General features: G+C 44.6%; 1 protein-coding gene across 2 annotated transcripts in view; it reads right to left on the bottom strand.

Annotated features, from left to right (window-relative positions):
* epha4b (eph receptor A4b) overlaps nt 1–9,278 on the bottom strand; it is a 134,471-nt gene extending 125,193 nt beyond the window's left edge. For both annotated transcript variants that reach the window (XM_041896581.2, XM_041896582.2), the window contains exon 1: nt 8,904–9,278. In XM_041896581.2, the coding sequence (XP_041752515.2) occupies nt 8,904–9,006 (103 nt within the window). In that variant the 5' untranslated portion in view covers nt 9,007–9,278. The remainder of the gene's footprint in view (nt 1–8,903) is intronic.
* Between the last annotated feature and the right edge of the window lie 2,624 nt (nt 9,279–11,902).

The following is an 11,902-nucleotide window of genomic DNA, read 5'->3' as shown; positions in this document are numbered from 1 at the left end:
GCCAACACCAAAGAGAGCGAGAGAGACTGCTCAATAAGCCCACCACACAAAGACACAAAAAGAGAATTTCATGAAAGAGAGAGACACACACACACACACAGTGGTCTCGTCTCACAGACCTTCCATTCCTTTCTATAGTTAAACGAATTAACGGGGGAAAGTGTTATCAGAGCAACGCATTTGGGAAACGAGGGACGAGTGAAGGATGAGAGGAGAGAAGGAAGGAAGGAGGGAGTGAGGAGGGCTGGATCGCTTTGAACATTGGTCAAAACAGCCCCCCACAGGGTTGTGGTAGTGAGTCTCTCCACCTCCCTCCTCTCTCCTAGAGATGTCAATCACTGTAGTAAATGAGTCTTGTTAGGATCCTCTCCTCTTCTCTTTAGCATACAGTGGCAGAGTAGTGGGGAAGTCCTCTGACAGTCTATGACAAGAGCTCTGCCCTAGATTGCTGCTTGTGTGTGTGTGCGTGCGTGCGTGCGTGTGTGTGTGTGTGTGTGTGTGTGTGTGTGTGTGTGTGGACAACCCCAAGGTTGGCTGCCAAGTGGAACTGTGACACACAGTCAGATTCAGACACTTGTTTTTTAATAGGCCCTTTCCAGGAGTCTCAAAGCAAGGAACAACACACACAATACAAAATCCAGCCAGTGACGTAGGAACAAGAGGCTTTGTGACACACATTCCACCCTACCGCCACAGATAGAACTATGAGACAGATATTTCACCGGATGTATAAATGTGAAGCATCCGCTTGGCGTTTCCACTCACTACCATATTATGTTCCCACGGGGGCCAGTATGAAAAAAATAAAAAATAATGTATGCACTCTGGATAAGAGCGTCTGCTAAATGACTAAAATGTAAAATGTAAAATGAGAGGAAGCTCTGTGGCCGGCAGTGGGAGAAGATGGAACAAGATGGATTTTGGCCGATATTCTGCTAATTTTCTCATCTATGAAACATTTGATCTCAATACAGTTTTCTGTTCCCAAATCTAAAATCTGTTACGAACAGAGTGGACAAGTTTTGTAGACTTTACCCTTTGCCAAAAAATTGCGTTGTTTGGAAGGAGCGCAAAGACAAATTTAATTTTTGCACACGCGCACTTCACACAATGGCCGTTCCCTAACGGAAATCTGCAAATATATGCTAGAACACACCAATAGGATCTCGCTAGCTCGTGCTTGGTTCTGCCCACCTCCTTGCTTGTTCTGCCCACTATGACTAATTTGTTCCCATTTGAAACGACAGGCTGTGTTCTATCTTTGTTTAGTTATAAAAAATATTTGCTACCGCTGTCGCTGTCTCCCCATCACACAGCGCTAGAACAGTTAAAGAAAATAATAACAAACCGTAAATACAAAGACAACTCACTGTCTGAAAACAGAGACACATTCACATAAAGGAAAGATATCGGAGTTCTAAAAAATAGAAGCTTTTCTTTCTTAAAACACACTTAATAAGTTCTCATAGCTGTGGTTTTTACAGTGTGCGTGTGTATGTCAGACAGTCTTTGGGGAACAAGTGTTCATATTCTATAAGAGGGAACGTCTGCAGGACCAATGGAGCGCAGAGAAAGGTCAAGCTAGACCCCAACGGAACCCTGATACACACACACACACAGACAGTGGTCACAGGAGGGTAAATTGAGCTAGAACAGCGGGAGTGGAGGATGAATGTGTCAGATAGGAGATACAGTTGAAGTCGTAAGTTTACATACACTTAGGTTCGAGTCATTAAAACTTGTTTTTCAACCACCCCACAAATGTCTTGTTAACAAACTATAGTTTTGGCAAGTCGGTTAGGACATCTACTTTGTGCATGACACAAGTAATTTTTCCAACAATTGTTTACAGATAGATTATTTCACTTATAATTCACTGTATCACAATTCCAGTGGGTCAGAAGTTTACATACACTAAGTTAACTGTGCCTTTAAACAGCTTGGAAAATTCCAGAAAATGATGTCATGGCTTTAGAAGCTTCTGATAGGCTAACTGTCATCATTTGAGTCAATTAGAGGTGTACCTGTGGATGTATTTCAAGGCCTACCTTCAAACTCAGTGCCTCTTTGCTTGACATCATGGGAAAATCAAAAGAAATCAGCCAAGAGCTCAGAAAAAAAATTGTAGACCTCCACAAGTCTGGTTCATCCTTGGGAGCAATTTCCAAATGCTTGAAGGTACCACGTTCATCTGTACAAACAACACTACGCAAGTATAAACACCATGGGACCACGCAGCCGTCATACCGCTCAGGAAGAAGACGCGTTCTGTCTCCTAGAGATGAACGTACTTTAGTGCGAAAAGTGCAAATCAATCCCAGAACAACAGCAAAGGACCTTGTGAAGATGCTGGAGGAAACAGGTACAAAAGTATCTATATCCACAGTAAAACAAGTCCTATATCGACATAACCTGAAAGGCCGCTCAGCAAGGAAGAAGCCACTGCTCCAAAACTGCCATAAAAAAAGCCAGACTACGGTTTGCAACTGCACATGGGGACAAAGATCTTACTTTTTGGAGAAATGTCCTCTGGTCTGATGAAACAAAAATAGAACTGTTTGGCCATAATGACCATCGTTATGTTTGGAGGAAAAAGGGGGTTGCTTGCAAGCCGAAGAACACCATCCCAACCGTGAAGCACGGGGGGTGGCAGCATCATGCTGTGGGGGTGCTTTGCTGCAGGAGGGACTGGTGCACTTCACAAAATAGATGGCATCATGAGGAAGGAAAATTATGTGGATATATTGAAGCAACATCTCAAGACATCAGTCAGGAAGTTAAAGCTTGGTCGCAAATGGGTCTTCCAAATGGACAATGACCCCAAGCATACTTCCAAAGTTGTGGCAAAATGGCTTAAGGACAACAAAGTCAAGGTATTGGAGTGGCCATCACAAAGCCCTGACCTCAATCCTATAGAAAATGTGTGGGCAGAACTGAAAAAGTGTGTGCAAGCAATGAGGCCTACAAACCTGACTCAGTTACACCAGCTCTGTCAGGAGGAATGGGCCAAAATTCACCCAATTTATTGTGGGAAGCATGTGGAAGGCTACCCAAAACATTTGACCCAAGTTTAACAATTTAAAGGCAATGCTACCAAATACTAATTGAGTGTATGTAAACTTCCGACGCACTGGGAATGTGATGAAAGAAATAAAAGCTGAAATAAATCATTCTCTCTACTATTATTCTGACATTTCACATTCTTAAAATAAAGTGGTGATCCTGACTGACCTAAGACGGGGAATTTATACTAGGATTAAATGTCAGAAATTGTGAAAAACTGAGTTTAAATGTATTTGGCTAAGGTCTATGTAAACTTGGATTGGAGAATCCCAATTTAAATCAAGACTTGTCATCACTTCACTTCACTGACTGGCTGACCGAATGGCTGGCTGACTGACTGACCACAGACTAGCTGCTCTAATAGCATAGCCATGGTCACAGACATGAACACACCTTGAACTTAATAATGACCATGACTAGAGGTCGAGAGAGAGAAGGGGGAAAGGGAGTGAGAGAGAATACGAGAAAGAGAAAGAAGAGAGAGTTTTAGGAGAGAGAGAGACAGAGACAGAGAGAGAGAGAGAGAGAGAGAGAGAGAGAGAGAGAGAGAGAGAGAGAGAGAGAGAGAGAGAGAGAGAGAGAGAGAGAGAGAGAGGAAAACGAAGTTGATGAAAGAGAGAGTGGATGAAGAGGAGGGGGCATTGGTCAATAAAAGCCTGAGCCCAAAACCCACAGAAGCCAAACCAAATCAGCCGCATGGTGTTTGTTTAAAGTCCCACTAATACTGCCATTCAGATCCACAGCACGGGTCACCCTCCAACACTACACACCACAGGAGGAGAGCAAAGAAAAAGGGCGGGAGTGAGGGAGGGAGGGAGGGAGGGAGGGAGGAGGGAGGGAGGGAGGGAGGGAGGGAGGGGGGATGCAAACAGACCAATTCAATTAAGAGTAGAGAAGGGAGAGAGTGCTAGAAAGCGTGGAAGAGAGGACAAGAGATGAGAGGAAGAGGTGGAGTAGGGAGAACAGAGGAGGAGAAGAGGAAAAGGCTGGCAGGAATTGAAAATGAGTGTGTTTGAACTGGTCATTCAGAGAATCTCAGAAGAGAACATCAAGGAGAAGAGGAGGAGAAGGAAGGGATAGGGATATCAGAGAGATGGAGAGGGGTGAAGGAAGAGCAGGAGGAGAGGAGGAGGAGAGGAGGAGGAGAGGAGGGGGTTAGCAGCAAATAGCTCATTAGGGGTTGAGCCTCAGTGCTTTGGCCAGCAGACAGACAGAGGGGTGAGGTGGTGAGAGGGGGGTAAGAGTATCCCAGTGGGGTAGGAGACGAGGGCAACGGGCGAAACGGCTAACGGTCAGTCCAGAGAAGCACTGAAAAGAAGCAACGGACACAACCAAAACAAACAATAACAAAGGAGGAACAAAACTGACCTATCATGACCTTTGGGGGAGAAGGGGGGATTTCTAGGGTCTTTCTGGCTTATAGTTCATTCTTAAACAGCTTGCAGCCATGAGGTATTATTGACCCCTGCTTCTAAATGGGTTCTTTGTAAGGAGGAACACATGGCATCATGGCGTAAGGATTTTATCACAAGGAAAATAAATGCATATGACCATCACTGGGCTACCATTTTGGGGAATATGTAATATGATTATGAATACAGGACATACTGGCTATATATGGACATCACATTGTACCTCCACGGCCACTATACAAATAGGTATATTGATATTCCCATCTCTCAGCCAACATAGGGAACATATTATACACTCTACAGAGTATTAGACTGTGACCAGCAAATCAGAACAGCCTCTGGCTGTGACCCGTATTAACAATATCTATATGGCTACACATCATTACAGCAGCCCTACTGTTGCTCCTGGCTCCTATCAAACTGCAATACATGTAATAGAGGTACAGGTCAGCTATGGGGAGAGAAAGGAGGGAGGGGGAGAGGGAGGGAGGGAAGGAAGGAAAGAGAGACAGAGAGTGAGTGAATGGGGGAAAAGGAGGAGTGAGAGAAAGAGGAAGAGAGAAGATCAATGTCCTCACCTTTCCAAGGTCACGGTCGTACATGGAGGGAGACAATCTCTTTAATTCCCCCTTCACACAGACAGACACACAGACACACAGGCTGAGATATGGGCCTGCCGATAACTAGTATAGATTAAAGCAATTAAACCACAGACGACCTCTGCCCTCATGAATAAGGATCCCCAGGAACTCAAGAGGTGTGTGTGTGTGTGTGTGCGCGCAAGAGCTTTTTATATATATATATGCTTGCATCGGCACTACTTAGCATACTGGTGATTGCGTGTGTGTGTGTGTGTGTGTGTGTGTGTGTGTGTGTGTGTGTGTGTGTGTGTGTGTGTGTGTGTGTGTGTGTGTGTGTGTGTGTGTGTGTGTGTGTGTGTGTGTGTGTGTGTGTGTGTGTGTGTGTGTGTGTGTGTGTGTGTGTGTGTGTGTGCGTGTGTGTGCGTGTGTGTCATTTAAAACCAGTAAAGCACACTAAGCAGACTGGGAGTTCAAGCTAGCATAACTACCCCACTAATCTATGTAGTCCATGCTGTTTTGGAGTGCTTGGTCAAAGTTCAAATCATCCTGATTTGGGTTGCTTTCCTTCGATGGCTTGTTCTACATTTATAGGAGTTTGTCGAATGCAAACTGAAAAACTAATGTTAAATGCAATATACAAACAGTACACAAGCTTTGTTCCTGTGTGACATGGCAAGCTTTATCTACATCTGGGTCATATTCAGTGCACACCGTAGAAAACAATTCCGCATAGGAAAACAAGCATTTCTCATTGGACAAGTTCAGTCAGTCCCTCCCCGTTTCCTTCTGTTTGGTTCCTACTGAATTTAACCCTGAAATTATAGTCACCAGGGCCACGTTAAGTAGCTAAACATTGTATATTTCTTTCTGAACGTTCCAAAATGTTGCATCCTGCTCAACGCGCCCCTGGTGTGAGTCTCCCCTCAGGAGCGCCATCTGGTGTTTCACATGATCACTACACCTCTCTCTCTCTCTGTAGTAGAATAAAAAGGATTTTGCCTCTGCACAAACCAACTCAAACCACTAATCATACATCATCACATCACATTCACCTCTGTTAGCCTCAGCAGGAGCTTACAATAGCACATGCAGAACTACACACACACAACTACACAATCACAACTACACAATCACAGAATGTGCGCCAAGGCTGAGAGAGAGAAAAATAAAAAGGGAGAGAGAGAGAGAGAGAGAGAGAGAGAGAGAGAGAGAGAGAGAGAGAGAGAGAAACAAGGGAGAGCGAACAGAAGAGAGATAGACAGAGGTTGATTTGCCGCGAGGAAAGACAAAGAAGAGAGTAGTTTGGCTCTGAAAACAGGCTTCATTGGATTATACTGCCTACAGAAAACACACATACATGCACGCACACACATACACACACACGGTGTACTTGGAGTTGCAAACTAGACCACTAGTCAGAGGATGAGAGGGAAACAGCAGGATACTGACATCAACAGAGGACTAAGGATTTAGCTAATTACACACACACACACAGTGAATATAATTCCTGGAGGAAATTCTTGCTTCACCTATGGCCTATGGTTCATCGGCCTGCCTTCCCCCTTTAGTCTTGGAATCAACAAGACATTATAGGACTAAACACGCACATACACACAAATAACACACACACACAAACAAAAACCCACTCACACATGTATCTAAATCAACACAGGTTTCCTTCGTTTCCAGTAGGTTTCATCATGCATAGAAGTAATTTGATGCTTTTCAAAAGGCTGTGGCTGCGGATCTGTGTTTTTTGTTTTACAGTAACGCTATACTATGCTATCATATTCGATTATTTTATGTAGAATACTATAATTATGTGATCTTGCACACATTGATTCAGCTTTGATCTAACTTTATTAAATGAGCACCACACTGTGTGTAAAGTAGAGAATCCCGCACATGTGCAGAAGCTTCAGGACCTCTAGCTGTCGGGAAGAAAGGCCCAGAGAAGTCGGATACGCAGTCACTCCGTTTTATAAACACTGTTGTTTTTCTCATGCTTTGTGTGTGTGTGTGTGTGTGTGTGTGTGTGTGTGTGTGTGTGTGTGTGTGTGTGTGTGACATTCAGACAGAACACCACTGACATTCTCTCTCAATTCACTGCAACAGCACCATCATCATCCAGACTAAACTCACTTCAATGGAGCCGCTCATGAAAGGCAATACTTGTTATGCCATGATGTTTTATAATAAACTTGACACTTGATCTATAAATGTAGACGATTATGATCAGGTCAATGAGTGGAAGAAATTAAAAAGAGGATAAATCATCAGACTGCCAAACAGTAGCTTTACATATCAAAGCGGCTGATACTTAAGGGCCACAGGCTAGGATGGATAAGGACTGTATGTGTGTGTGTGAGACTGAGAGGGAGTGAGAGAGAGAGAGAGAGAGAGAGAGAGAGAGAGAGAGAGAGAGAGAGAGAGAGAGAGAGAGAGAGAGAGAGAGAGAGAGAGAGAGAGAGAGAGAGAGAGAGAGACAAGAAGAGAGAGAGGGGGAGAGAGAGAGACAAGAAGAGAGAGAGGGGGAGAGAGAGCGACCGAGAGACAAGAAGAGAGAGAGAGAGAGAGAGAGAGAGAGAGAGAGAGAGAGAGAGAGAGAGAGAGAGAGAGAGAGAGAGAGAGAGAGAGAGAGCGAGAGAGAGAGAGAGAGAGAGAGAGAGCGAGAGAGAGAGAGAGAGAGAGAGAGAGAGAGAGAGAGAGAGAGAGAGAGAGAGAGAGAGAGAGAGAGAGAGAGAGAGAGAGAGAGAGAGAGATTGTCAATAGGAGGTATAGCGCAGCACGCGCAAACGTATAGAAAGCTTTGTTCTAACACTTTACGGAGTAATGGCTGCTCAAACCACACACACGCCACTGAACAGGGGAAATTGGTGTGTTCCGAAACCCAGAACTTTTACAAACATTCATTCACTACGAATAATAGTCTGATTATGTCATAAAACAGTTGTCAGAAAATATCAAACAACTGGACAACTGGACAGTCAAGTCATAACTGATTAGTTATAACGCACACATAACGCATGAACACAACTACATTACCAAACCACAGGGACTAAGCCCACAGGAGTGATCAAATGTCTCAGACTATCCTTATAGAATTTCACCTATATGGCAATCTCTCCAAACCATCTCCTATTCTGACATCCAAACCACCTAAAACAAACGACCCTGTCCTTGGGTCTCGAGCTGTAAGAGTCTCTAAAGTAGTTACTTACGAGTGGAGTAGTTTATCAGTAAATGGTCTGCTCTAATTTTGAGCTGAGTATCGATGTTAATACAATAACGAAGAGAGAGGCTCAGCAGCAACTTGACAAATTAATGTAATTGCTAGCTTACTCCTGATTTGCACGACTGCTGTAGCCTAGATAGACCAGCAGCCCTGGACTACTTGAAAAAATGGTGCCATTATTATTAGGAATAATTCAGTATTATTATCAAACCCTATAAAAGTTGAATGTGTCTAAAAGGTCAAATGTGTATGCAAGCATTGACAATAGGCCTACAATTAAAGCTATAAGTTGTGCTTCTGAAGTGAAAGGATTGCTCCTGCGTAAACCATGTTGCCTCCACATCTCCACAGCATTGCCTCGATGCTATACATTGTGCTCCAAGCAGAAAATACTCGAAGTTTCCCATGCCTCTCCACCGCTGTGTCCTATCTGGCCTATGATTCATACCGACCACACCGTCAGAGCACCCTCACCGAGAGACTACCAAACGTCCACGGCGGAGTAACGGGGGCTCCCGCCTACCACTTATCGTACACCGCAACAACTCCCGCGGTTCACCTCACAACGAATCACGAAGTAAAAACCGTTACAATCGTTAAACACTCTCTTACCTTCATTCTCCGGGTAATTCCGTAAGCCTTCACATGGTGCGTGAAAAAGAAAGGGGGAGAGAATAAAAAGGGATGGATAGATCCAAAGGAAGAGTAGTGCCATTTTTCAGGCTGCGCTGCGCGCTCGCTGCATCCCTGTTCGTGTCGAGTTGGTGAGCGAGCCCTCGCGAATGAGCGGAGGAGAGCAGAGAAGGAAAAGAGAGAGAGAGAGCGAGAGAAAGGAAAGAGGAGTAGACGAGAAGGAGGTTCCAGTGCGAGCCAAACGCTGTCAATCACGGGCGAGCTGGTTGGTGTGGAAGCCGGAGACCTCGCGCATTCGAGACACACACACACTATTCTGAGGACACACGCGGGCCTCCGATCTTCGTCACTGCACCTCGGAGGTTTGGAGAGTGGTGCGCATGCATACAGAAGGTTTTGCTCCAAGGCTATCTGAAGATTCAGACTGAACGTGAATTTTATCGGCTGATGGTTTTACCGTGGACTATCTGTGACTGACACCTCATGTCCAGCTGTCATAGTTTCATTTAGTTGTATGGGCAGTTAAAGCTTGATTAGTTAATTGGGGGCTCGACAATAGGCCTACAGGGAAACTGCATGCGTCAGTCTCACCATTGTATGGCTACTCTACATTGTAACAATGACAGCAGCTAGAGGCAACAGCTCTCAGAAGAACCCAGTTTCATGGATTCCAGATGCAAATCCAATGCTTGTATGGAGATGTATTCTGGTTGGAATGTGTGTGTTGTGCTGTGATAAGATGTGTGTGTGTGTGTGTGTGTGTGTGTGTGTGTGTGTGTGTGTGTCTGACTGTCGGTATGTTTCTGGGGGTCTAAATGAATAAATCATGGTTTCTGCCTGTCATATTAAATGTGTGTGTGAAGAGGGGCGGTGGGGTGAGAGTGCGCGAGGTCAACCTCAATCTTCTGCTTTATAACACACCAGACCATAACAGCGTGCAGGGAATTCAGCACCACGGAGAGAGCACAAGCATTTTAACAGGACAGATGCACCCCTCTAGCTTTGCTTCTCTTGTGTGTGTGTGTGTTTTTTTTTTCTGTTTGGGTAAACCTACAAAATTGATGTCAACCCCCCCAGTTAATTCCTTATTAGAACCTCAACCCACTGTGACCGTGACATCCAACCCATACACCTCAATCACACCTACAGCGTCATTGCATAAAATGGTACGCAGCATCATCTGGATATGTGTGCAACAAAAGCTCAACATTCACCTTCTGCCACCATTTCTGTCAAGCCGTCTAAGCATAGAATTTGATGCATAAATTCGATAAATCCAACGTATGCACAACACAGAATGCACTGCAACTGCCTCTGCAATGCAATGCTGCAAGGCAAATGCAGCGTTCCATTGGAAATGGATGTACTTCTGGTGTATCAAAACGCAATGACGCTGTAGGTGTGATCGAGGCTATAGGCAGCCAACTGAATTAGGTTTCAATTAGCATGTAGTTTTTCACTAATTCAGTGTTTTGCTACACCAGAAGTACATCAATTTCCAATGGAACGCTGCGTTTGCCTTGCATCATTGCGTTGCAGAGGCTGTTGCAGATCGTTCTGTGTGATCAAATTGTATGAGTGCACTTGACAGAAATAGTAGCAAAAGGTGACTGTTGAACTTTTGTTGCACACATATCCACCAAAATGTTTGGATTACATAATGAAAAATGCATTTATTATGCAGCATTGATGTAATGGCTCTGTCGGGCTGACCGATGCATCAACATTCACCTTCTGCTACCATTTCTGTCAAGCCGTCTGTCTACACATACAATTTGATCCATATTTTGATAAATCCAACGTATGCACCACACAGAACGCACTGCAACTGCCAATGCAATGCAATGCTGAAAAGGCAAATGCAGCGTTCCATTGGAAATGAACGTACCCTACCTCTGGTGTACCAAAATGCAATGGCGCTGTAGGTGTGATCGAGGTGTTATGCCTGATGGTTTTGTTTTGCTGGATGTCTAACACGCATTTTCCGTACTTGACGGCATGTGCTTCGCTTTTCATCTCGCTAAAAGCTAGTTAGTTGGAGTCTGTGTGTGTACTTCCATTTGTACCACCGCACGGTAATAATATAATAAATAATAATATGCCATTTAGCAGACGCTTTTATCCAAAGCGACTTACAGTCATGCTTGCATAATTTATTTTTTTGTGTATGGGTGGTCCCGGGGATCGAACCCACTACCTTGGCGTTACAAGCGCCATGCTCTACCAGCTGAGCTACAGAGGACCACATACCAGTTGAAACGGTACATACCAGTTGAAAATATTGAACGCATGCGGTACACAGATCTTCACCCATTGGAGCATAGCGTTGCGGACTGCTCCAATGAAAATGAATGACTTACGCCAGAACGCAAAGAGTTTGATGCACTTGGGGGACATGAGGCATTACACTACGTTGGGGGTGCCGTACTAGGCTGCGGTGCGTTCTGTGTACCACATACCATTCAATATTTTCAACTCGTGCTTTGCTTTAGGTGGTACAAACAGAAGTACATCCACAGACTCCAACTAGCTAGCTTATAGGTCGTTGAAAAGCTAATCACTTGGGCGTCAAGTACGGAAACTGCGGGCTAGACATCCTGCAAGAGAAGGAAAAGACATATGCATCAGGTGGACATCGGACATTACGCCTCGATCACACCTAAAGCGTCCTTGCGCAAAACGGTACGCAGCATCATCTGGATATCTGTGCAACCAAAAGTTCAACATTCACCTTCTGCTACCATTTCTGTCATGCCGTCTACGCACACAACTTGAGGCATAAGTTCAGCATATGCACATAGCCGCGGGAAGTAGTTTGGGGGTGGGGGTTCGTTACTATATTTTTTTTCAGGGGGTTCTGCAGCCCCCTCAGCAACCCTACCTCCCGCGGCTATGCACATGCACCACCCAGAACACACTGCAACTGCCTCTGCAATGCAGCAAGGCAAACACAACCTTCCATTAGAAATTAATGCACT

The sequence above is a fragment of the Coregonus clupeaformis genome, chromosome 14 (genome assembly GCF_020615455.1).
Source record: "Coregonus clupeaformis isolate EN_2021a chromosome 14, ASM2061545v1, whole genome shotgun sequence".
Classification (NCBI taxonomy): domain Eukaryota; kingdom Metazoa; phylum Chordata; class Actinopteri; order Salmoniformes; family Salmonidae; genus Coregonus; species Coregonus clupeaformis.
The sequence above is the reverse complement of the archived record's forward strand: the minus strand, read 5'-3'. Positions and strand labels throughout refer to the sequence as shown.